General features: G+C 54.3%; 11 protein-coding genes across 11 annotated transcripts; 6 read left to right on the top strand and 5 right to left on the bottom strand.

Moving 5' to 3' along the window:
* Positions 1–68: 68 nt before the first annotated feature.
* On the top strand, positions 69–1,232 carry PFLUO_LOCUS8096 (uncharacterized protein; the record flags this gene model as incomplete). Its single annotated transcript, XM_073785798.1, has 2 exons — positions 69–182; positions 267–1,232. The coding sequence occupies 2 exons, from the start codon at positions 69–71 to the stop codon at positions 1,230–1,232; spliced, it is 1,080 nt and encodes a 359-aa protein (XP_073642117.1).
* A 759-nt stretch (positions 1,233–1,991) lies between these two features.
* PFLUO_LOCUS8095 (methionine-synthesizing 5-methyltetrahydropteroyltriglutamate--homocysteine methyltransferase) lies at positions 1,992–4,611 on the top strand (the record flags this gene model as incomplete). The annotated part of the gene is made up of 6 exons (XM_073785797.1): positions 1,992–2,002; positions 2,076–2,262; positions 2,332–2,466; positions 2,521–4,302; positions 4,362–4,492; positions 4,551–4,611. 6 exons carry the CDS (start codon positions 1,992–1,994, stop codon positions 4,609–4,611), a joined length of 2,307 nt encoding a protein of 768 aa, XP_073642116.1.
* A 715-nt stretch (positions 4,612–5,326) lies between these two features.
* On the bottom strand, positions 5,327–7,103 carry PFLUO_LOCUS8094 (uncharacterized protein; the record flags this gene model as incomplete). Its single annotated transcript, XM_073785796.1, has 3 exons — positions 5,327–6,257; positions 6,314–6,452; positions 6,503–7,103. The coding sequence occupies 3 exons, from the start codon at positions 7,101–7,103 to the stop codon at positions 5,327–5,329; spliced, it is 1,671 nt and encodes a 556-aa protein (XP_073642115.1).
* Positions 7,104–8,233: 1,130 nt separating this feature from the next.
* PFLUO_LOCUS8093 (uncharacterized protein) lies at positions 8,234–10,063 on the top strand (the record flags this gene model as incomplete). Its single annotated transcript, XM_073785795.1, has 1 exon — positions 8,234–10,063. One exon carries the CDS (start codon positions 8,234–8,236, stop codon positions 10,061–10,063), a length of 1,830 nt encoding a protein of 609 aa, XP_073642114.1.
* A 240-nt stretch (positions 10,064–10,303) lies between these two features.
* PFLUO_LOCUS8092 (swr complex subunit) lies at positions 10,304–12,125 on the bottom strand (the record flags this gene model as incomplete). Its single annotated transcript, XM_073785794.1, has 3 exons — positions 10,304–11,810; positions 11,864–11,981; positions 12,032–12,125. The coding sequence occupies 3 exons, from the start codon at positions 12,123–12,125 to the stop codon at positions 10,304–10,306; spliced, it is 1,719 nt and encodes a 572-aa protein (XP_073642113.1).
* A 276-nt stretch (positions 12,126–12,401) lies between these two features.
* PFLUO_LOCUS8091 (emp24p/erv25p- protein) lies at positions 12,402–13,248 on the top strand (the record flags this gene model as incomplete). Its single annotated transcript, XM_073785793.1, has 3 exons — positions 12,402–12,555; positions 12,642–13,024; positions 13,099–13,248. The coding sequence occupies 3 exons, from the start codon at positions 12,402–12,404 to the stop codon at positions 13,246–13,248; spliced, it is 687 nt and encodes a 228-aa protein (XP_073642112.1).
* Positions 13,249–13,995: 747 nt separating this feature from the next.
* PFLUO_LOCUS8090 (uncharacterized protein) lies at positions 13,996–16,944 on the bottom strand (the record flags this gene model as incomplete). Its single annotated transcript, XM_073785792.1, has 2 exons — positions 13,996–15,911; positions 15,969–16,944. 2 exons carry the CDS (start codon positions 16,942–16,944, stop codon positions 13,996–13,998), a joined length of 2,892 nt encoding a protein of 963 aa, XP_073642111.1.
* Positions 16,945–18,057: 1,113 nt separating this feature from the next.
* On the top strand, positions 18,058–19,565 carry PFLUO_LOCUS8089 (uncharacterized protein; the record flags this gene model as incomplete). Its single annotated transcript, XM_073785791.1, has 4 exons — positions 18,058–18,376; positions 18,455–18,582; positions 18,638–18,710; positions 18,775–19,565. 4 exons carry the CDS (start codon positions 18,058–18,060, stop codon positions 19,563–19,565), a joined length of 1,311 nt encoding a protein of 436 aa, XP_073642110.1.
* Positions 19,566–19,739: 174 nt separating this feature from the next.
* PFLUO_LOCUS8088 (proteasome core particle subunit beta 3) lies at positions 19,740–20,368 on the bottom strand (the record flags this gene model as incomplete). The annotated part of the gene is made up of 2 exons (XM_073785790.1): positions 19,740–19,883; positions 19,934–20,368. 2 exons carry the CDS (start codon positions 20,366–20,368, stop codon positions 19,740–19,742), a joined length of 579 nt encoding a protein of 192 aa, XP_073642109.1.
* A 493-nt stretch (positions 20,369–20,861) lies between these two features.
* On the top strand, positions 20,862–22,440 carry PFLUO_LOCUS8087 (uncharacterized protein; the record flags this gene model as incomplete). Its single annotated transcript, XM_073785788.1, has 2 exons — positions 20,862–20,998; positions 21,063–22,440. The coding sequence occupies 2 exons, from the start codon at positions 20,862–20,864 to the stop codon at positions 22,438–22,440; spliced, it is 1,515 nt and encodes a 504-aa protein (XP_073642108.1).
* Positions 22,441–23,113: 673 nt separating this feature from the next.
* On the bottom strand, positions 23,114–24,135 carry PFLUO_LOCUS8086 (ribosomal protein L36; the record flags this gene model as incomplete). The annotated part of the gene is made up of 3 exons (XM_073785787.1): positions 23,114–23,203; positions 23,493–23,678; positions 24,088–24,135. The coding sequence occupies 3 exons, from the start codon at positions 24,133–24,135 to the stop codon at positions 23,114–23,116; spliced, it is 324 nt and encodes a 107-aa protein (XP_073642107.1).
* Positions 24,136–24,224: the final 89 nt, after the last annotated feature.

Genomic DNA, 24,224 nt, shown 5'->3' with positions numbered 1-24,224 from the left:
CTTTGTTGACCAGACGGCATGGATCGCCCTTTCTCCTTCTCCTTCTCATCTCTCCTCTACACACTCCAATGGGTGCCACCGTCTCTTCTTTCTGGGCCTCCCTGCCCTCCGGGGCTGACTTTTACCCGCTAACCCCGGAAGCCTGGCACGTCGTACTAAACAGCTTCCAGTACTTCCCCTTGGTGAGCTCGTCCTACCCACCACCACCAGATCCACTCCCCAGATCCATTATTTCCAGATCTTAAGCTGATACAACCCCTATCTAGGTCACCACCCTGCAATGGCTCGTTTCGTGGCACCCAGCCGGCAAAACCTCCCTGCAGTCCTCGATCTTCAACATCCCAGGCCGCGTAGCCTGGTGCGCCATGGAGATCATCGGCCCCGTCAACCTCCTCTATAACCTGACGCGCCCATCGCCCACCCTGCCCGCGCTTGCAGACCTGCCCACCATCAACAAGCTCGTCGTCGCGCTCTACTGCATCCACTACTTCAACCGCGCTATCATCTCGCCCTTCTTCGCCGCTCCCAGCATGTCCCCCATCCACGCCTTGGTCATGACCATGGCTATGGGCTTTAACTGGTTCAATTCGTCGTGCATTGCCGGCTGGTTGCGCGGCTACGCGCTTCCCGTCCCGGGGTACACGACAGATGGCACCGGCGCGGGTCTGGCGACTTCGTACCCCGTCGTCACGGATATGCTCCCCGTTGTAGGCGTCGCAGTGTTCGCAATCGGCATGGTAGGCAACATCTACTCCGAGCGCAAACTATTCCAGCTCCGTCGCGAGTCCGCCGCCAAACAATCCGCCAAGAAGACCGACAATGATGCTGGCCAAACCACAACCAAGTACGCAAAGGTCTATGTCATCCCGCCCCGCCAAGGCGTCTTCCGCTACATCCTATACCCGCACTACGCCTTCGAGTGGCTAGAGTGGGTAGGGTTCGCGCTCGCCGGAACAGCCGTCTTCCCTCTCTCCCCGACGAGTGCGTCGCTCGCAACCAGGAGCGAACTCGTCGCGCCCCCGCTTACCCTCGCGCCCTGGCTGGTCCCCGCGGCGTGGCTGGCGGATTGGTTGGCGGTGCCGCTGCCTCTTCCGGGGGTGTTGTTTGTTGTCAATGCTGTTGCGAATATGCTGCCTCATGCCCGTTGGGGCCGGAAGTGGTATGTCGAGAAGTTTGGGGAGAAGGCTGTTGCGGGGAGGGGGGCTGCTGTGCCGGGATGTGCATGGATGTGATGTGATGCTATTTACATGCTGATGGCCTACAGGTTGCGCTATGTAGCAGAAGTGAGATGGTGGAGTACACAGTCGGAGAGTAATAATAGCTACTGTCGAAACCTGATATACGATAGCCTCAAGTCTGTATCACCGCGCCGGACATATCGTCATTCGCCTGCTGATACCCTACATGCTGCTACGCAGTCGATGTGGAGTGGTAGAGTACATACCAGATAGTCAATCAAGACTTTTGTTTACCTGGGTCTTCGCTATTTAGTAGGAACATCACTCCCCCTCCTCCCTCTCTCTCTCTTAGTCGCTTTTCCACTCTTCATGTTTCTTTTGGTCAAGATTTCGTTACATACTAATGCCTTTGCACCTAAACGTATATTAGCCCCTACCGTCTCGGACTTGTTTGTAGACAGTCCGAGACTGATACTACTACGCCCGTCGAATGGCGTGATCTTTCGCCGATCCCGGAGACTCTGACTGGTGGAGTGGATATTGTAATTGTATTTCACATATACTCCCATACGCAAGGTCGATAGATGACTGTTATTTACCGTCACAATACCCGTGCCCCTCGTCTATTTTCTCCCCCACCATTTTTCGCTTTCCTCCTTTTCTTCTTCTTCTTTCTTCTCATCTTCTCTCAGCAGGGGCAATTGTGTTCTTGTTGTTGTACCTGATCTTTCTCTTCCCTCTCCAATCATTCCACCCTTAACTCACAACCTCCTCCGTCCTTTTTCCCTCCTTTCCTCCCACACATCCGTCAGAATGGTTCAATCGTAAGTCTCTACTTTACCCCTCCATCCCTGACACTCTGGCCACAGCACACAATATTAACTCCCAATCTTTCAGTTCCGTTCTGGGCTTCCCTCGTATGGGCAAGCTCCGTGACCTCAAGAAGGCCACCGAGTCCTACTGGTCTGGCAAGACCTCCCGTGATGAGCTCCTCGCCGAGGGCAAGCGTCTCCGTCTGGAGCACTGGAAGATCCAGAAGGCTGCTGGCGTGGACATCATCCCCAGCAATGACTTTGCTTTCTACGTATGTGTCACTTGCTGTTTCGTCGGAACATCCACTCAGCTTTGTCTTCAATTGCTGACCCTTTCTTAGGACCAAGTCCTGGACCACATCCAGCTGTTCGGTGTCGTGCCCGAGCGCTACTCCAAGTACAACCTCCACGCCCTTGACGAGTACTTCGCCATGGGCCGTGGTCTGCAGAAGGAGGGTGTTGATGTTCCCAGTCTGGTATGTATCCTTTCTTCTTGTCTCACTGCAACCAATGTTAATGCTCGATCATAGGAAATGGTCAAATGGTTTGACTCCAACTACCACTACGTCAAGCCCACCCTGCAGGACAACCAGGTCTTCAAGCTCGCTGCCGAGCCCAAGCCCGTGGTTCAGTTCCTCGAGGCCAAGGAGGCCGGCGTCGTGACCCGCCCCGTCATCCTGGGTCCCGTCTCTTTCCTGACCCTCGGCAAGGCCGACCGTGGCCAGTCCGTTGACCCCATCTCCAAGCTGAACGAGCTCCTCCCTCTGTACGAGGAGCTTCTGGCCAAGCTGAAGGCTGCCGGTGCTGAGGACGTCCAGATTGACGAGCCCGTCCTGGTCTTCGACCTCCCCGCCAAGTCCAAGGCTGCTTTCAAGCCCGCCTACGAGAAGCTGGGCAACCTCGGTGACAAGGCTCCCCGCCTGACCCTGGCTACCTACTTCGGTGATATCGTCCACAACATCGATGTCCTCCCTTCGCTGCAGAACCTTTACGGTATCCACGTGGACCTTGTCCGCAACCCCGAGCAGCTCGACACTGTTGTCGGTGCCCTGGGCCCCAAGCAGGTTCTGTCTGCTGGTGTCGTTGATGGCCGTAACATCTGGAAGACCAACTTCAAGGCCGCCATCGAGAAGGTCGAGCTTGCCATTCAGAAGCTCGGCAAGGAGCGCGTCATCGTCGCCACCTCCAGCTCCCTGCTTCACGTTCCCCACACCCTGGAGAGCGAGAAGAAGCTCGATGCTGAGATCCGTGACTGGTTCAGCTTTGCTGTTGAGAAGCTCTCCGAGGTTGTCGTGATCGCCAAGGCCGTCACTGAGGGCCCCGCCGCTGTCAAGGAGCAGCTCCAGGCCAACGCCGAGTCTGTTCAGAGCCGTGCTAGCTCCAAGCGCACCAACGACCCCGCCGTCAAGGCCCGCCAGGATGGTGTCACCCCCGAGATGCACAACCGCAAGTCTCCCTTCGCTACTCGCATTGCTGAGCAGAAGAAGAGCATCAAGTTGCCCCTGTTCCCTACCACCACCATTGGCAGCTTCCCTCAGACCAAGGAGATCCGCGTCCAGCGTAACAAGTTCACCAAGGGCGAGATCACTGCCCAGGAGTACGAGAAGTTCATTGAGCAGGAGATCGCCGAGGTTGTCAAGATCCAGGAGGAGCTCGACCTCGATGTCCTCGTCCACGGTGAGCCCGAGCGCAACGACATGGTGCAGTACTTCGGTGAGCGTCTCACCGGTTACGTTTTCACCACCCACGCCTGGGTCCAGAGCTACGGCTCCCGTTGCGTGCGTCCCCCCATCATCGTGGGTGACATCTCTCGCCCGGCTCCCATGACCGTTAAGGAGTCTAAGTACGCTGTGTCGATCTCCAAGAAGCCCATGAAGGGCATGCTGACTGGCCCCATCACCTGCCTGCGGTGGTCCTTCCCCCGTGACGATGTCCACCAGTCCGTCCAGGCTCAGCAGCTCGCTCTTGCTCTGCGCGACGAGGTCGTTGACCTTGAGGCTGCCGGTGTCAAGGTCATCCAGGTCGATGAGCCTGCTCTGCGTGAGGGTCTGCCCCTCCGCTCTGGTTCTGAGCGTGAGAAGTACATCAAGTGGGCTGTTGAGGCTTTCCGCCTCTCCACCGCTGGTGTCACCGACGTGACTCAGATCCACTCTCACTTCTGTTACTCCGAGTTCCAGGACTTCTTCCACGCCATTGCTGCTCTGGACACCGATGTCCTGTCCATCGAGAACAGCAAGTCTGATGCTAAGCTCCTTAAGGTCTTCGTTGACGAGAAGTTCCTTGCCCACATTGGACCTGGCGTGTTTGATATCGTACGTTGCGCTCTTTCTACGATTATCTCATTTGTTATGGATAACTAACAGCTCGATAGCACTCCCCGCGTGTTCCTAGCCAGCAGGAGATCACTGACCGTATCTCGGAGATGCTGCAATTCCTTACTCCCGAGCAGCTCTGGATCAACCCCGATTGCGGTCTGAAGACTCGCGGTTGGACCGAGACTAAGTACATCCTCTCTACCACTTTGACAAACATTATGGAATCCGATACTAATATATTCTAGGGCTTCTCTCACCAACATGGTGAACGCTGCTAAGCACTTCCGCAAGCAGCACGCCCAGTAAATTTTAACACCAGATGGGCACCAATTTTCCTTTGTTTTCCTATAATGTGTTAATTGGGGAGGCGGCAATCAACCTGCCGCCTCCAGCACGGGGAGTTCTTTTTTCTGATGAGTTACGAGATGATACCAAAAGTTCAACATATGGGTTTCAACGGGCTTTGCTGATTAGAGGGCACCAAAAGCGGGTTTACGGAGTTTCAACATGACTGACGATTTCAACATGGGTGCCACAATTCGGTGCCGATTATTTCAACAATTTTTGCTCTCTCGCCCTTTGCTTCTGCATTTGCATTGGCTCTGGGCCTAGAGAGGAGACTTTTTTTTATGTGTAGAATCAGCTGTGAATATACATTGTTCGATACTGCTAAATCATTTTGCTCTTGTAACAACGTCAGACCTTCGTAGGTGCAGTTAGTTCAATATGAACGAACGCCACTGTCGTATGCGGCAGAAGAAGAGTACGAGACTAGTCAAGCTACTACAATGAGAGTGGCAATGTAAATTATTACAGAGGTTGTCTTAATGCCAGCCATTACAACGAAACCATTGCGAGGTTCTATAGGCACTTTCGATACCATAACGCTCCGTGATAATGGTAAAGTATCAAGAGTCGCTAAACACAACTTATGCATAAATCAGGAAAACGCCTTGAAAAAGTGTAAAGAAGAAAATGCTAGACTTGGTCAGAGCTCAACTCTGACCAACACAGCACACAATCACCACGTAGCATGCTTTTTGAGCGCATCAATGCGCTGCGCATACAGCATCATCAGATGCATCCCCGGATTCCCAAAAACGGCCTTCCTAACCACATCATCAGAGGTAACACAAGCCTCAACCTCACCCTTGCCCGTCATAGGATGCTCATTCTCAGTCAGCGGATTCCGCAAAACAATCAAATTTCCCGCGAGTGACAGCGGCGCCGGCGGAACTTCCCATGTGGCAGAGCGGGGCTTCTTCGTGATTTTCTCATACTTGCGCGATTTCGAACTATTCGGCGCAGGAGAGGCATAGAGATTCAACAGCGAGCGCATATATGCCTTGTCCGCGCGCGGCACGGGATCTCCCTCGTTAATAAAGGCGTAGAACAGTGACTCCGCGCTATCGGGCGACGGCGTGGGATGGAGTGGGCGGACGGCGGACGGCGGTGCGCCGAAGGTGATGCAGTGGATGAGCCTAAAGTAGCTGCCCATATACGCCAGCTCGGAGGTCACTTTTTTTGAGAGCATATGGCAATAAAGTAGGCCTGCCACGGCGGCGCCGGCGGAGTGGCCCGTGATTAGGAGGGAGTAGGATTGTCGAATTGGGTTCTCTGCGATCAGATCGCGGAGTTGCGCCGCGATGGGCTGGATCATCTTCGTCGCGGCGCCGAGGAAGCCCCCGTGCACGAAGTTCGCGCCGTCGTCGAGGAAGCCCTCGGGGGAGGTAGGTTCTGTGCGCATGTTCACGGCCCAGTCTTTGAAGCTCGCCGTGCCGCGGATTGCGAGCACAATCACTTCCTTGTCGTCGAGGCAGCCGACCACCAGTGCTTTTGTTCCCTGGCGGAAATTGGCGGGGAGGTAGGTGTTATTTTCTGGTTCATTTTTCACATAGACCTGGCGTGAGTATTGCGCTGCTAGGTGGATAAGAGGGTAATCAAAAGGATCACTGGATGTATTATCAGCTGTTGTAGTCAATATATATATGTACTTGGGAAGACTCACATTGTGAATTGAGAAAGGGCAGCTGGTAGGCGCGAGTTCTCGTACAAATGCACCTTGGAGACCCTACTCGATGGGGTTGAGCCTTTGTCTTTCATGCTGTGCTCGCAGTCTGCATCACCGTGGACCGAACAGTGGGCCACTACGGAATTAGTCTGAGTCTCCAAGATAATGCACGACGAGCACACTCACTAGAGGCCTGCTTTGGAGCAAAAAACCGCTCATCCAGCGAAAGGATCTTATCATCCAATCCAGTCGTGAAGGCATCCATCTTGGCCGAGACATACTGGCGCATGTTGTTGCTGAGATCAGAGACGCCATCTTGCGTCGAGTAGATCTTCTGATCAACCCAGCCAGTCGCATTCCATTTGGATTCAGCCACTGAATTCTTCATTTTCCCGCGTGTCTCTAGCACATGCGATGAGCAGCTCTTGCGCATGGTGCGCACGCCTACTTTGACCGGCGACAACTTTTTATATGCTATGTGGCTGATCGAGCCCGATCGTTTGCTGTTTGATTCTTTCGAAGGTACAGGTGGATTGTCTTCCAGTATGGTCGTAGCGCAGGAGTTCGTAAAGGATGGCGTGCGGGGATCTAAATTGGAAATCGAGTTCGATGCCGACGAAGACGAGGACGAGGACGGGTCGGCATACTCGACTACGTCGTACGGCCCATACGTATCCGGACCGAGAGTCGCAACAGTGTCGATCCGGCTGATCATCATCGGTGGTTCCATCTCATAGTACGCGGGGGACTCGGCGGGCAAGTCAGAGAACAAGTCCTGGCTGGTCATTGTGTTGGCATTCTCTTATTATTTGGGAAATCACAAAAGGCGGAGAGCCATGGGGCTAGCAAGGACATTTATGCAGACCGAGAGGGGCCATTACCGAGAGGGGCCATTTTGGCTTCAGCGAGCTGGGGCCAAAAACGCGAGGCGGTCCGACGATCCTCCGCTAACTTAACCTAAACGGGTAACTTAGAGTCAGACAGACTATTTTTGGATGCCAAATCAGTTTCATCCATGAACCTCAAAAAACCCAAAAAACAGTTAACCACCGATTACTAAGGCTGTGTTAGTCGCATCTCCTTCTTCTTCCAGTAATCACATCTCCAAAAGTTGTGTCTGAATGCCAACATTAATGCGAGCTAGGTCAACGAAGCCCTAATTGGAAACGCATTAACTGAGCTAGGAGTCGCTAAACTAGGAAGCATGGCAATCAATACTATAGACTTTTCAAATTTCACATCTCATACAGTTAACAGATAGCACTCACCATTCGTGGCATTCCCGTCGATGTTTCTTCCACTGATACATCCATTGGTATGGGGAAGGTGCAGCCATATCACCCTACTGGTACATAGATTCATCGTACTTGCCCGAACTATGAATCAAAAGGAGCTTCCAGTCACTCTCTTGCCCATTCCGGTTTCTGTCTCCTTCAACCTTCCCAAATGGTATTTCTCGTCTGTCCTCGTTTTCGCAAAGCGCATCGGCCAGCCTCACCCTCAGGCTTCGCTCAGTCATACCAGTCTCCTGAGCTAGACGGGTCGCAGAGTCCGGAGAGACAGGCTGCGGTCTGCCCTTCGGTTTGGCGAAACACTTCAACTGCTGGATGCGCAGAAGTCACAACAACTGCAAACTGCTCTCCTTCTCAGCAGAACATCCGTCCATCTGAGAGCTTCTCACACAGGTTGCGGCGTCGCTTCTCTCGAGAAAGGAACTCCTCAGCACTGCTCAGAGAAGACCACCGACGACATGGAAAACCGCTATTCTCCCCTCTCTCTTTCAAGTCACCAAGATCCCACACTCAACAGCCTCCAATCTACCCAACCGTGCTTGGGGATATCGGAAGCAGCTTGATGAGCGAGAGGGGATACGACAGCGATGCTCAGTACCTCGCAACCCCAAAACACAGTGATCGCATGAAACAATCTCCGACAAGCCGTGCCTTTCGTCGACTGGCGTTGAGTGAAGTGCTCGAGCAGAGGCCCGAGCTGTTGGATCCTGTGTTCCGGGCAGCTGCCTTCAACGACATTCCCGAAAGTGAATCTGGGTCTCCCTTTGGGCTGCGCTACATCCCTACCCTCCACGGCAATCTGAGGGGTGCTCGAACTGCCTCCCATGCAAGCGACGCAGCATACAACAATGGGGCACGACCTGCGACTCCCTTCGGCGAGGAACCGGTCACTGTCAGCGCTGAGTTGCAACCCGCCGCGACGAGATCTGTCGACACCCTGACAATCGTCACCCCGAATTCTGCTGCAAATATTCTAGAGCCACTCCCAACCATCGAGATTCCAGCGGGTATCAATAGCCAGACCCTCATGGCCGACTGGATCCAGTTCTTGCGGACGAACCACCAGACCCAGGGCACGACCTCGTCGGCATCGCTGTCAGATCATGGTCCGGATCTTGTCGTTTCGAAAAAGCGAGAGTCATTTCCCTCTGACCAGTCGTTGGTTGAAGGTCGGCCACTGCACCTGGATGAGCTCCGCATCTCTCATGTCCTGGCACCACGCTCCATCTCTTCCAGAACACACTCGGGCAATGCATCCATCACAGCGGGACGTACAAACACAAACAGATATGCATTGCTCACCGCAGAGGACTCTCACTTGCGCCAGAAAACAGCAACATCGGCGGTCTCGGGAACAGATTCCCAGAAACTCACCTCAATCCACAGGCGAGATGCGTCCTCATTCTATTCACGCCAAAGCAGCCTTTTGTCAACAGAGGCGCTCAAAACTCGTGCTGCCAATGCCACAGGCAGCAAGTCAGAAATCCAGGTAGATCGGATCAATCAGAGCGAGAAGCCCGAGTCTTCTATGAAAAGCAAGTTTGTTGAACAACTCAGCCCCATCACAAATGGCTCTGGTTCCTCCCGCTCTCCTATTGATGAGCTAGAATCGTCCCCTCGCCAGGTCAGCATTGGTTGGATGACCAACGGTCGACGTGTTGGGTATGGCTATACAATGGTCTCTAAAGCTGAAGAAGCTGTCCCTACCAATGATACCCCCCGCCAAACCCAGGAATCAATCGAGCGGCCATCGCTGATAAATGCTGACGATGAGAATATCAAGTCGACTGAAGCCGGCTGTTCTCTTGCGATTGACCCTGCTTCGGAAGAGCCAAAGGTGTTGATTCCGCTCGAAAAGCCCATCGTTATCGTTGACCACCGATTCCCTCCAAGTGACCCAACTAAGGGACCCGAGGAGAACAATGATACCACTGAATCGATCAAGGAAGACAATCCATGGTGGAAGAAGCTGAAGAGCCGACCGATGAGCATCCAGCCTCGGCCGCGCAAAGCCAGGGAGGATGTCCATCATGGGCGCAAGACATGGGTCATTGGCAGGGGACAAGGCTCCTCGGTCCTGGAAGAGCTATCAGAGCACCCTCAAGGCGAAGGTTCCAATGCGAACCCCCCCGCCCTTCCATTCAGCGGCCCTCCAGTCGGTATTCCGCATGGCTACATTCCTCCCCCTCCACTTCCATCTCGAAACGGGCGCTGGTCGTGGCGGGTTTCTAAATACAAGGAGACCAAGAGAGAAACCAAGAGACTCTCGAACGGACGCCAGGAGAACTCGGACGCCTCGTCTGGACCATCGTTCCACGACTGTGCATCAACTGGGCTTGGCCGGGCCAGTTCCACGAGGAGCAATGCCAAAGATTTGGCGAGTATGTATCAGGAGGAGTGCCTTGCTCCCATGCCTGGAGCTTTCGAGGGGAGTTCGTGGGCCCGTCGGGCGTGAGTATTAAACCTGTCTGTTCTAAGCCTTTAAATAACTATTATTACCGAGAGCGATCAAACAATCAATATTCTATTAACCTACTAGAGCAGGATGTAGATTTGGCAAATGAACGAAGCATGTCATTAATCGTACAGTGGTATCTGGGAAAGAGTAGGTGAAGGGCGGAAGGGTCAACCAACAGACACTCCCTCTAAATAAAATAAAGCATCCTCTTCTTCTGCTGTTAAGCAGAAAAACCCCTTACCGACGCTGCCGCTTATTGCTCTTATCACTGACCCCGCTAAGCTCACTAGCAGACCGTTTATGAGCGCCATCCGGATCCATCGCCGGCGTGTCCTTGGACTCCCCATCCGCCTCATCATCTTGTCCCTTATCCGCATCGCCACCCGTAACACCAGCCCCCGCATCATCAGCCTCGGTCTTGACCTCTGGATTCTCAGGATCCGGCGGCACAATCCCAGCGGCCTCGTTGGCCTTGCGCTCGCGCTCGGCCTTGGCGGCTTCGAGGACGCGGATCTCGCTTTCCACCTTCTCGGAGACCTTGCGTGCGTCGAGCAGTAAATTGACGGAGTGGATGAGCTTCTCGAAGTCCTTGCAGACTCGCTCCGTGGGCATCATCAGCCGCACGGGCATCTCCAGCTCCGCCAGCGCGGCGGCCAGCTTTTGCGTTTGCACGTTGGACTTGGCCTGCGTGAGCTTCTGGGCGCGGTCGCTGCGGAATTGCACGCCGGCTTGCACACGCTCGTGGTGCTGCACGCCGTATCGGGTTTCTTCGGCCGGGGTGAGAGTGCGCACGGTAAGTTGCTGTGCTTCGCGGGCGGCTGCGGCGGCGCCCTTCTTGTGGGGGATAGAGGCGGGCGTGACACCGGGTGTCTCGCCGCCACCCTGTGTTGGGGTCTGGCCCGCAGGACTGGGGAGAACGCCGTCCGCGCCCAACAGGGAGCGGCGCTTCTTGCTCTTGTCGGCCTGCAGCAGAGTCTGCAGGAGCTGCGAGAGCCCCGCGCTGGACTGGTACATGGCGGTGTTGCCGATGCTGATGGGCACCTCGAGACGCGAGTACAGCTCGCGGCGCTCGGTGACGAAGTTCTGCTCGTTCGAAGTGATGCGCTTCAGCTCTTCCAGCAACATAGCTTCCTCGCGCACTTCGTCGGCTGTGCGGTCCAGCTGCAGCGCTGCGAGCTGCTTGCGGTCTCGCTCGCGCTCCGGGTCGAACTTGAGCATCTTCTCGTGCAGCTCGAACTCGAGCTCTGACATTTCGGACGGTGGGTGCTCGAGGGCGAGCATGTGGGCTGCCACCTGGTAGTATCGTGCTTTCATCTGCTCCATGTTCCGGTACTGCGTGGCGGGAACCAGCGCGCTGGCATCCGGTTCCGTGTCCATTGGCGGCTGGTAGTCGTAGCGGTCTGCAATAATCACCCATCGCAGATCGTATTCGGAAGCCAGTTCCATCAGATAGTCTGTTTCTTCGCGCGACCAGTCGTCGCGCTTCAAGTGTCGATTGTACTCGTCATCGGTGTATGGACGCGGTAGGCGCGCCTGGACGTTGTACTTGGCGAACGCGTAGTCCTGCTCCTGAGACTTGAGATGTGCTGCCTCCTGGTCGTCTTCTTTCCCCTCTTCTTTGGTCTCGTCAACTTCCATCTGCGATTCTCCGGGTGCTGGTGGTTTGGTCGATTCATGTTTTCGTTGCCAGTGGTGTAGAACCAGGCCGTCAGAGCGCGCACTGTTTGTGAAGGGCGTCATGCGCCTAGAAGAGTCAAATGTAAGCTGGTATCGACTACCTGAGCTCGATCAACCTACCATGGCCGCACTCGGAGCTTGTTCATCCATTTCGGGCGTCCTTTGTACTTGTTCTCGTTGATGGCGATCGGCGGCGCGCGCTCGCCCAGCAGCGCGTACAGTTCGCGAGTAATGCCCTCTGGACGGGTGTTAGCCTCAGTATATCCCAAGATCAAAGCCAATACCAACCTGGCCGTTTCTCTACCACCTTCTGCTTCTTATGCGGCCTGGGCTGCCCCTCCGCCGGCAGGTCCAGCATTTCGCGAACATCGGCGGCCGCCATGGTGGCGTTTCGGTGGGAACGAGAGCCGCTTCGGGGATGTGACAGCAAGCAAAGAAACCAGGATAGTCCGGTACGATAAAACGAGATGAACCGAGCAGAGTTGAGCTGGTGGAAATGTGCCGACAAATTGATGGCGACGGAAATTGAAGAAGGGATGGACGGGTCGCCCAACACGGTAGGCGGTGGATCAGTAAGCCAGATCATCTTGTTGACAACTTCAGTCCAGGAGACGGAAGAAGAATACATAATACATACACACTTCTGCCAATTGCAGCCATGGCTCTCCGGCATCCGTCGTCATGGCTCGCGTCTCTGACGCTGCTCACTCTGCTCTCTATCCTCGTCCCCACCAACGCCCTCTACTTCTACATGGACGGGCGGCAATCCAAGTGTTTCTACGAGGACCTGCCCAAGGACACCCTGGTGGCCGGTAAGGAAATAACCACCACCCAACCCAACCAACCCAACACTACTCCAGCAGGAAATCAAATACTAATTTCATGATCGATGATGTAGGCACCTTTGAAACAGAGGTGATCAACCCGAACACACACCAATACTCCGTGGACGCAAGCATGAAGGTCCTCATCACGGTAGTCGAGACCTTCGACAACGATCACCAGATCGTCTCAAAGCGTGAAGCCCATTCCGGCCGGCTCACCTTCACCGCGGCGGACTCGGGCCAGCACAAGATCTGCTTCACGCCGGAGACGGACGTCGCCACGGGCGGGTGGCTGACTGGTCCGGCCGGCGCGGTCAAGTTCACGGTCGACCTGGCGATTGGCGAGACGAGCAAGATCGAGACGGAGGACAAGGATAAGATGAAGGATCTGGTGCAGCGGGTGAAGGACTTGAACTCGAGGTTGCATGACATTCGCCGGGAGCAGGTGTATCAGCGGGTGAGTTTTGTTTGCCTTGTGCCTTTCCAGCGATTGATGAATGTGCTGACTCCTTTTCTTTTCTCTCTCTCTAGGAACGTGAGGCCGAATTCCGCGACCAGTCCGAGACAACCAACTCCCGCGTCGTGCGCTGGGCCCTCATCCAAGTAGCCGTTCTCTCTGCCGCGTGCGCGTGGCAGCTCTCGCACCTGCGTTCGTTCTTCATCAAGCAGAAGCTGACCTAAGGATGGATGGATTACGTTGGTATTGATCAATGCTTGTTATATTGTGTTTCCTTACTGGCGAATGAAAGACCGAGGGGGGTTTGTTTGTCTCTTGTGGAAAGCATCTAGTGGTACATTTCAACAAGAAAAATGGTGTTGTTGAGTACTTTGGGGCTGCATGGTCATAGCGATGTCGAGTCGAGCTTGATAATGGACGTAATGACAGTTTTTTCACGCATAGTCTTTCCTGACTAGCTCTTGTATTTGGTATACTTCGAGGTAGGATGTAAGCTTGACTGGGGTTATCAGAAGATGGTCTCTTTGTGTGTCGAAAGGGCTCTGGGAAAATTAAACATTCCAGACAAGGACTACACATCATCTCTTTATTCCCAGCAAAACTCCGATGTAGAACATGTGTCATTCATCATTCATTATGTTCAGTACTAACAAGGTGAATAAAATGTGTATAGAAGTCAATAAATGCCGCCAGAATGTAGGTATATGGCTGGAAATGAAAGGTAAAGAAAACAGGCCGAAAAAATTTTTTAATTCGTAACACCAGGCTAGCAATGCTAGTGAATGGATGGATGGTCTTTTTTTCGAGTGCTTCAATGCCCCCGTAGGAGGATTATGACACATTCGATGGATGGCAGGATAGGGCAGCCCCAAGCCGGGAAGGAAGAAGAGGTCGTTCGTGAGAAATGATGTGGTATATGGTGTATGAAGATCATTAAGTGTATGAGGATGAAAGCGAATGGATGGATGGGGCTATGCAATAGTAGCCGCTGCAGGAACGCCACAAAATTCGATAATCAGGCGTTCTAGGTCGGAGAGTTTGTATGGTTTCGTCATGTACCCTTTGATCCCGACTTTGGATGCCCGGTTCAATGCCTCGTCGGAGACATCTGCACTGACAGCAAGGACGGTAGGGGGTGGTGACGGTGGTGCCCGATGTGTGTCTGCGGTGGTATCCAACTCCATTGGGTCAGGGATATGGGATGCAGAGTCAAGATAGGTTGAGGTGTTTCCGGAAACAAGAGGTATTAGTCCTCGGCGATCGTCGGCCATCTGGAGGATGCGAGAAGTGGCTTCATACCCGTCCATTTCGGGCATCCAAAGATCCATTAAGACAATGTCGATTGGCTTCACTTCTGTGGTGGAGGGTAGTGTGCTGGTTGCTTCATGTTGTTGATCTGCGCGGACAGCATCTGACTCGTGGGCAGCAGAGCTGGACGCTGAGAAAAGATCGTGCACGATTTGAACGGCTTCTTTGCCGTCTGCCGCTTCTAGGACGTCACGGTAGCCAAGCTTCCGCAGCATGCTGACCAGCACACGCCGGTTGATTCTGTTATCTTCAGCAACGAGGAAACGGAGAGGATATTTCTCTCCAAGTTTCTTATCGTACGCATCCCGTGAGATTGGGGTCCGGCCGCTTCCACCTCGAGGATATGACACAGGTCGTGGGGGTGATGAGCCTGGAGATGTGGTGTCCTCGCTGGTGCTAGGGGTTGGCTGTTGCAGTTGTTGATATTGAGGGAAGAAAGGAGAAATGCAGGAGGCAGGTTCCAAAATGCAGCTGCTTGTGCTGCTCTGCCGGGAGAAGTCGTTGATAATGGGTGGGCTGATCATCCTCTCACCTGGAGTGCCGGGACGACCGCAAGCTTCGCGCTGGTTCACAGGCACGCGGATCTGAAAGTCCGAGCCATGGTCTGGGCCCGAGGTTGACGAGCGCATGCAGATCAGGTCACCTCCCATCTTCCGCGACAGACCCTTGGCCACAAGTAGGCCGAGTCCAAGCCCGTCCTTGCTTCGTGTAGTCGAGGCATCTTCACGGGCAAAGGGCTTGAAAAGACTAGGCAAGAATGCGGCAGGAATTCCGGGGCCGGTATCTCGGACGAGAATCAAGACATCGTTTGTTCGGCGATCGATCGTTGCGTATACCGTAATGGTGCCATTGTTGGTGAATTTGATGGCATTCAGGAAAACACACGAGATTAGCTTCGCCAGGTCTCGATCATCGGCGAGCAACGTGTCGGGCAGCGCTGGATCAACAGACCAATCCACGATTTTAGTGAAGACCCCCCCATTTGAAGATCGTGATCGGATCTCGATTCTCTCGCCAAACTCAGTCGCGTTGCCCACGGTAGAGTCAGGTCGACCGTCGACATGAAGAGACTCGTTGATCACCAAACGGAGAAGATCACGCAGTTTGGTGAAGCGCAGAGCTGAGCCCCTCATATTCACGTTGATTCCTTCCAACAAGAGATGAGGAGCGGACCGTCGAACCGCGAGGGACGGGCGAGGATCCACCATGTTAGCCATGACGGCTTCGATCTCGCGGGCCGGGGTAGCATGGACGATCTGATCGCTTTCGTGAACGGCGTTCTTAACCTCTTCACTCCGAGGGGAGAGCTTTTGTCGTGAAGATGAGCGAACCCTCTGTTTTCGTGGTGGTCCGGAAGGGACATCCATTTGTTGACTCCGGCGTCGCTTGTATGGATTCACTGCAATATTATTGCCTGCGATGAAGAGGTTTGGCCAGGCCTCGGGACTATCTGTTGGCGTGGCTGATTCTTCCAGAAACTCGCTTTCGTGCTCCCGCATAGGCGTTTTGGGGACCTGCATATTGAGATCGTAGGCATGGACGACGTTATCAGCGGCTTCCACGGCACGGCGTGCGCTGTCTATAAACACAATATTAATACTTTAGGCCAGACGTTCCTGGCAAGACCACCACGAACCTTGAACCATTTCAATACCCTCCTTCAGGACCTGAAAGATCCCGCCCGATTTCACCGGGGCCGGGCTCTCCATTGCCTCTCGAACGGTAGCGTGCATCACATCGAGCATACCCACTACTCCCTGCATCGGGGTCCGGAGTTCATGAGACAAGCTTCGTGCATATGGTTTCAGCGGCTGGGCAGTGAACTCCGAGGCCTCGTGGACAGGAACCTCTTGTGGATCCTGAACAGTCGATGGGATTGAGGTTGAGGGCTCCGAGTTCTCTTGTTCCAAGACAGACTCTTCCGGTAGCAGTCGCTGAACGATCAGGTCCTCGAGCGAATGGAGGATCATCTGCAAAAAGGACCACGAGAGGGTCCGGTTCCGAGGGCCGTCCTTTGTCCACATCAAACCCACATGCGCCAGGCACTTGCCAGCCGAGAAGAGCGGGATTGCCAAGTATGCTTCGGCAGCAAAGGGCAATTGATCATCTCCAAAGGAAACCAGCGAGCTCAGATTGTCCGGAATCAAGCAGGGCCTCTCGTGGTCCATATGCAGCAACGGGTTCCCGCCCGAATAATATCGATTGCGCTGCAATCCCACAGTGTCATAGCCGTCATTGTAGTAAAACACCGTACCAAACAACGAGGGCCGCCGTCCCCGCAGTTCGGCCATGGGGTCACCACCGTGCACTCGCCTCGCCACAAACCCATACTGGGCCTTGCTGATCGATGTGATATCCTCCATGAGCCGTTTCCAGAACGGTTCCGGGTCCAACGTCCTCAGCCCCTGTTTCAGCGCCACCAGCTGCTCCATGGCGGTCGTCTGAGCACCGTCATTCCAGCGCCTCCACGCGTCGAGCGAGGCATCGTCGACGTCGCCTTCGGGCACGGTTCGGCCGTCACCGGGGATGCATTCAGCCTTGCAGGATGGAAACGACCTGGCGGGCCGTGGGTGCACCGGATTGGAGACATCGGGCTCGGGGGAGTCGGGCATGATCCATGTAGATAGGCGGCTACAACAGCGATCTCTGAATTATCGAGGTAACCAGCAAACCATGCTTCCCTGTGTGTGTGTATTGGTTGAGGGGAGTAGGTGTAAGGAGGGGGAGTAGGTATGAGGAGGGCGGTAGGTGTGAGGAAGGCAGTGATTGTGAGACTTGAGTCCACCGACGTTCGAAGGATGAGAGAAAGCAGGAGGGGCAGGGGATTTTCCCGATCGGGGCGGTCTAGACTCGACTGAAACAGGAGTTCGTGGGTCAGGCCAGGCACAGAGCTGAAAGTCGTAGTTCGCTCGTGGATAAAGGACGATACTTTAGGAAGATTGAGAACATTGAGAAAAATGTTTTGTTTTTCTCTTCTGGGTTCTTTTGGGGGAAAGATGAGCCAAATGTGCGATCGAGGATGCGGAGAGAGTAGCACGATCGGCGCATCTAGACCGACCGGGGGGCAGGTACCGGTACCTAGACTGCCACCTATTTTGGGTGTGGGATCATGTATCGGGTGCACCCAACACATCATCTGCACCAGACATGCAGGTTATGGTGGGCCAAGGGGCCATGTTTATCAGTCAGTTCATGTCTCAACCGAGGGTCACACAACGTGCTGGCCATATTGATAACTTCGGGTCAACGCGGTGAGGGTGCAACTGTACTGTGTATAGATAAAGCTAGCTTCATTGGGCGAATCAATTCAACAAGCAGGCAAATAAAGTCTCTATAGCACAGTACAGAATCTAGGTGACGTGGAGCTCATGTTTTGAGCTCATTGTTGTGTGGACTGTGGAACCGAGTAATATTTCTCGAGCCTCACACAATGTATCCTTGACGAGAAGACACTGCCGAATATCCACACTCGCCTCAAAAGCTAGCTCAAGGACACCAAGGAAAGATATAGCTGCGTTGTTGATATACACCAGAGTATGTCACTGAAAGCATGTGCCCCCGCTGGCCCTCGGCACCAACTATAAACCTAATCCGCGACTCCACACTACCACCACTACGGAATGGAGCGGGTATATTAGTGCACTTTGGGAGAGGACAGTATTGCGCGACGGCAATAACTACTATATCTCACCTAGACACTGACAAACACATAATAGCCAGAAAAAATGACTCCAACACCCTTCAACATCTCCATCCCAGACTCCCAACTCCAAGCCTTACACCAGAAACTCTCCCAGGCCCACTTCCCCGACGAACTCGACAATGCCGCCTGGGACATGGGCGTACCACTGTCCGAGATCCAGCGCCTGGTGACTGTGTGGCGCGAGCAATTCGACTGGCGGGCCCAGGAGCAGAAACTCAATGCGCAGCTGAAGCAGTTCCGAGTGTCGGTCCCCGTTGCCGGATTCGGGGAGCTGGATGTTCATTTTGTGCATCATCGGAGTGAGAATCCGTATGCGGTGCCGTTGCTGTTTATTCATGGGTGTATGTACTGTCACGATCTGATCTGGCACCTGACTATATAATCCATCGAGAGAGATAGCTGATGGATTGGCGGTTTAGGGCCCGGTAGTTTCCTCGAAGCGACGAAGTTGCTTCCGCTGCTCACGAACGACGAGGGCAGTGGGCCGGTTTTTGATGTCGTGGTGCCTTCGTTGCCTAATTTCGGATTCTCACAAGGTGTTAAGCAGGTGAGTATACTATCGGTTTATCTCATCTCAGTTCCTGTCCTGATACCAAAACCAGAGAGGATTCGGCCTGGCCCAATACGCAGAAGCAATGCACGGGGTAATGATAGCTCTAGGCTACGAAGAATACAGTAAGATTTTTTTTTCTTCTTTTTCTTTTTACCAGAGAACAGCTACTAAACACCAAAAAAACAGTCATCCAAGGCGGCGACTGGGGCAGCATGATCGCGCGAGCCATGGCACAGCTCTATGCGCCACACATCCAAGCCATCCACCTGAACTTCGTGCCCGTAGCACCGCCCTACCCTTGGAAAAGCCCACTACTCTTCATGCAGTCCCTGCTCACAATCCCCTTCTCCGCAAAGGACCGCGGGTTTCTCGCACGGACATTGGAATACGTAACAAAGGGCAATGGATACATGCGCCAACAGGAAACCCGGCCGCAGACGCTGGGGTACGGGCTGCACGATAGTCCCGTAGCGCTGTTGGCGTGGATCTATGATAAGATGCATTCCTGGTCCGATGCGTATCCATGGACGGACGAGGAGATCTTGACTTGGGTGAGCGTTTACTATTTCTCGACGGCGGGACCGGCGGCCTCGACGAGGATTTACTATGAGGCTTCGGCGCCGAGACTGGAGGGGGGTGTGGAGTCTGGTTCTGATAGCAAGAACAAGAAGAAGCAAGATGCGCCCTCGGCCCGGAACTACATCTCTTTGGCGGATATCATGACCGCGTGTGCGCCCCGGCAGGTCCGGTTCGCAGTCACCCGGTTCAAGGAGGAGCTGATCCTCCTGCCGTGGGCGTGGTCCCGACAGATTGGAAATACAGTCCGGGAGACGGAGTATGACCGCGGCGGCCATTTCGCTGCGTGGGAAGTGCCGCAGTTGCTGGCGGCGGATCTGAAGGCGTTTCTGGGCAGGGAGGGAGCGGCCTACGCGTCTGTGACGGGGCGGGATGGTTACGCGGGTGATGGATCTCGATAGATATCATTGGATGAGACCAGAGGCTTGTATTGTCGTTATAGGAAGGAAAAAATCAAACTCCAGTCCATCTTCTTCCCAGTCCGGTAGACCGTTTTCTCCCGTGTCCCGGCCATGCGAGGATGGCAGCTCCATCCATCATCACCACCACCCCCAGCAGCTCGAGCCTTTCTCTCCTTAATCTTGTCTCCCCTTCAATAACCGCTTGGTCACCTTGTCCTTCTCTATAATATAGACCTGGGCACCCCAGCCGGAGAGGGCGTCACGGTCGACGGCGCTCAGCAGTGCTTGCGAGATGGTCTCGAAGAGGTCATCGGGCGACTGCACATCCATCAGCATCAAAATTACAAATCAAAGGGAGAAAAACGTACCAAATCCGGCTCCCACAGACCCTCACAAGTACCGAACAACTGATCGCTCGCCGTCCCGCTGACAATGAAGTCCTTGGCAAAGTCAATGCACCCGATACTGTCGAAGCCACAGATGAACGGCTTTCCCGTTGTGGAGTTGATTCCTGCCAGCACGGGGCTGACGAAATACGGACCAAAGCGCTTCTCGTACAGCGACGAGCTGACCAGGTTGGCCAGGGTCTGGGGCGAGATGTTGCGCTCCTCGCGCAGGCGGTACATGTTGACCTTGTAGCGGAAGAGATCCGAGACGGTGTGCACGTCGGTGGCCAGGCCGGTCAGACCCAAGTAGGTCGAGGGGGCGTAGTTGAAGATCTTGGGGAAGTTGTTCGACACCGTCAGGGCTTGCATGCCCAGGCGCAGGTCGCAGGCGATGGCGACGCAGTCCTTGCCCACCATGGCGACGGAGGCACCGCCATCTAGGTCAGAGGTTAGTTTGGTTGGTCTGATGATGAGAAGGCGGGGGAGAAGAGGTCTGGCATACTGATGTCGAAGGGGGAGCCCTGATGACGGGAGGTGGTGGTCAGCGCGTGTTCCCTGCGATCGGGGGGAGATGGAGCATCCATACCATGATTGTCTTTTATTTCGTAGATTCAATCCAGCTGGGAATGGATCTCTGCAGCTATTCCCGTCAAGAAGAGAGACAAATGGGAGTTGGAGGGAGGTTGGTTGGGGGGAGGATGGAGGATGGAGAAGATGGCGGAAAGACAAAGAGACAAGCTGGAGCTCGGATGGGGATGACGCCCGCACCGCTGCCTACTGATCTGCCACACCTTCCACTCTCTCCCACCACCACCACACGACATCATCGCGACATCGTTGATTTCTACGGTTGGACGACACATAATACGCTGTTTGTTCTATTCTTCACGAAAAAGGCCCGCTGCCCACGATGAGCGCCCACGTCGTGGTGATCGATGCCACGGCCCGGCGGGCGACCATCAAGACTAATCCGGCCAAACACCTGTCAGACATCCTGCAGGAGGCATGCTCCAGGCTGGGATATAACTCGAACCAGTATGGCCTCAAGTGAGTGTCTGGCCCTTTTCTGTTAATAGGTATATCACTAACCGGGATCCTTTGTTCATGGCAGACACAACCGTAAACAACTGGACCTCTCACTCTCGTTTCGCCTCTCGGGCCTGAGCTCAGGTGCAAAGCTCGAGCTGGTTCAGCTCTCTCGATCTCCTTCGGTTGTCACTGTGGCCCTCCAACTTCCCGAATCTGAGGCCCGCGGGGCTCCCAATAGCCGCATCCTTGACAAGTTCCCTAGCACAACCACCCTCTGGCTCATTCTGCGCAAGTTCGAAGCAGGAGTGGCAGGGAGTGGACCAGCGCGGAACCTCACTGCTCGTGGGGTGCCAGCAACTGCTAGTGGGACTGAATCGGGCTCGGGACGTTTGTTCTATGAGGTTCCTGTACTCCAGATCTTGGAACGCGAGCTATCCAGCTTCACCGATCTTCAGAAATCCCTGGCCCAGCTAGGCTTTAACAATGGCAATGTTCTTATGCGACTCAGCTTCCGGCGAACGGAGGAGCCTCTCGAAGAAGCGATGGTGAAGATTGGGGAGTATTTCAAAGGATTCGAGGATGCTGCGCCTGCCCCAACACAACAGCCAGTGCCTGCTACATCGGCCGAGGAAACCACCGAGACAGCTGTGCAACAGCCTCCCACTGCACAAACGGACGCTTCTCATCCGCCTCCAGGCGCAGAGGAGGTTGCTGTCCCTCCCTCCGAGGCATCTATCTCTTCCCCCACAACCTCTACACGATCCATCACCGTCTTCTCTCCGCCCACCGACAGCACCCCTTCTTCAGCTCAAATACCCTACAACGAAAACGACTACATCCCCTCCGTCGAACATGCCAAATCTCACCAGCGACTGCTGAGCCAGTCCTCCCGCCCGCAGCGTCTCCCAACCGACGCCGAGATCGCCGCCAAAGCCTCAGCCGAGGAGAAAAGACTCTCCAACATCCGCGAGGTCGATGTGAAAGTGCGTTTCCCAGACCAGAGCCAGGTCGTCGCCAAATTCGGACCCAGCGACACAGGCTCATCGCTGTATGACTTTGTGCGAAGCTGTCTCGCACCCCCCTTCGCAAGCGAGAAGTTCCTTCTCAGCATTTTTCTCAACCCTGGTGCATCCCGCGCCTCAATAAAGGCCATCTCCGACTCCAGCCAGGTCCTCCTCATCAAAGACCTGGGTCTTGCCGGCCGTGTGCTGGTCAACTTCTCCTGGGCGGATAGCGCGGCGTCATTTGTTCACCAGCGCCGAGACGACCTCCTACGTCCTGAGCTGCGCAGCCAGGCCCGCGAGATGAAAGTTGAGCAGCCACCAGAGGTGGTGGATGAGCCTTCATCCTCTGCTGCGCAGGATTCGGCTCCGTCTAGTGCTCATGATGGTAGTAAGTCCGGTGGTGCGCGCAAGACCGGTGGCGTGCCCAAGTGGCTGAAGCTGCCGGGGAAGAAATGAGGGCGCCTTTCTCGATAGACAAAAGCCACATCACACCTTCTTCGCGGGTTGGGTGGCTTATGGGAATCTTATTCTGTCAATCTCAACGGAGCAGATCCCTTCTTCTACCAATCTCAAACGTTATGCTATGGAGGATGATTATGACTTGGCTTCGTTTCACCTTGCATTTGAGGGCGTGCAGTGCTATGTAGACCTGAACTGGCGAGCTTGTTAGGACAAGACAATACATTTGTGAGATTGGACGTTGATGCTGATGTCGTGTACTTGTCTTGTTGAAGAAATGGTTGGTTACTTAGGTAGGGCTACAGCAACAAGAGGGAATGTAGACTACAAAAAGTACGGTAATGCAACCTCGAAATATGAAATCAAGTAACGGATATGTTTTTTCATTATGGGTTCACCTCCCTACAAACAACAGAAGGGAGTCCCATTTTTGCCATCCTCCTCATCAACCAACAGTCACAACCGTGCACCCTCATCATTTCCGACCACAAGCCAGCCATGCACGGATATAGCACGCAGGTAGCGTCAAAAAGCATCCATCCAGGCTTCAGCTTCGTGTAATTTTATCTTTTGTTCCATTCGTACCCGCTGGCGTGGTGTGCGCCAGGGGTTTGAGTTTCCAGTCGTCACAAATGAAAGAAAAGCGTCCGAGACCGGTTCGGAAAGGAATCTAGTGGGCGCCACCCTGGACACGGCGGGCCTCGGCGATGACGCGCTGCATGTCCTCGACCTTCCGCTTACCGCGGGTGAAGGTGCCGAGCTGGATTGGGTGTTAGCCTTTGGTTCAGGTGGTTTTGTGTGTTGGTGGAGGTGGGTAGGTGGGTAGGTAGGTAGGTAATAGGTAGTTCGGAAATATAGATGCTGGACTGCGGTGTAATGCCAGACAGGAGAGGAGAGCATCCGTTGACGAGAATATTGCCCTCTCTACCGAGCAGATACACCGGAGCAAGAGATCCAGACCCGCGAACAACCACACTCGACCTATCCACCCACCCACATAACCACACCAAACGAGCAGGGAAGACAGCAAGTGGCATGATAAAACGTACCCTCTTCTTAGCGAGCTTACGGGCACGCTTGTCCTGGGCGTTGCGCAGCAGTTCAATGACGCGGCGCTCGTAGGGAGCAAGACCGACGACCTCGCGGGCGATGTCGCGAACGAAAGCACCACGGCGGGAAGACTGGCCCTTGGTGCGGCTGATCTTGTTCTTGGGGGTGTTGAGGGGGGTGGTTTTCTATATTGAGGCAAAAAGAGTACGTTAGCTGGGTGGATTCCAATAAATCAGGAATTGTTGGTCGTGGTTCTGGTTCTGGTTTCTCTTCTTGTTCGATCGGTCAATCGTTTTCCGGTTAAGTCAAGTCGTTTGTCGAGGTTGAGTCGAATGAGTGTGGTCCGGAGAAATTTTGTTGTAGGAATTCTTGTCCACGTCCCTGCTCAAGGATCTTTCATCTTCCCATTCTTTTTTTTCCCTCGCACACAAAATGCCATCTCTTCCGTCGTGCTTCAACAGTTCCGCTGTGGAATATCCGTCCCAATAATTCCCATGAACAACTCGACTCGACCTGAAGGCGATTGACCGATCGAAAAGAAAAGACCCGACCCGAACGGACCAGCAGGAAATAAAGAGAAGGAGGTCAACGTACCCGGCCGCTGTTAACGCCGACCACGATTCCGGAGCGTTCCTGCGCCATCTCAACGGTTGATGACTGAGGGTGTCGTGGGTGGTTGTCGAAGAGGAAGAAAAAGTGGAAGGGCAACCGAGTGACTTACCCACATTTCT

This window comes from Penicillium psychrofluorescens (genome assembly GCF_964197705.1).
Source record: "Penicillium psychrofluorescens genome assembly, chromosome: 5".
NCBI lineage: Eukaryota > Fungi > Ascomycota > Eurotiomycetes > Eurotiales > Aspergillaceae > Penicillium > Penicillium psychrofluorescens.
This window is presented reverse-complemented; position numbering and strand designations above follow the sequence as displayed.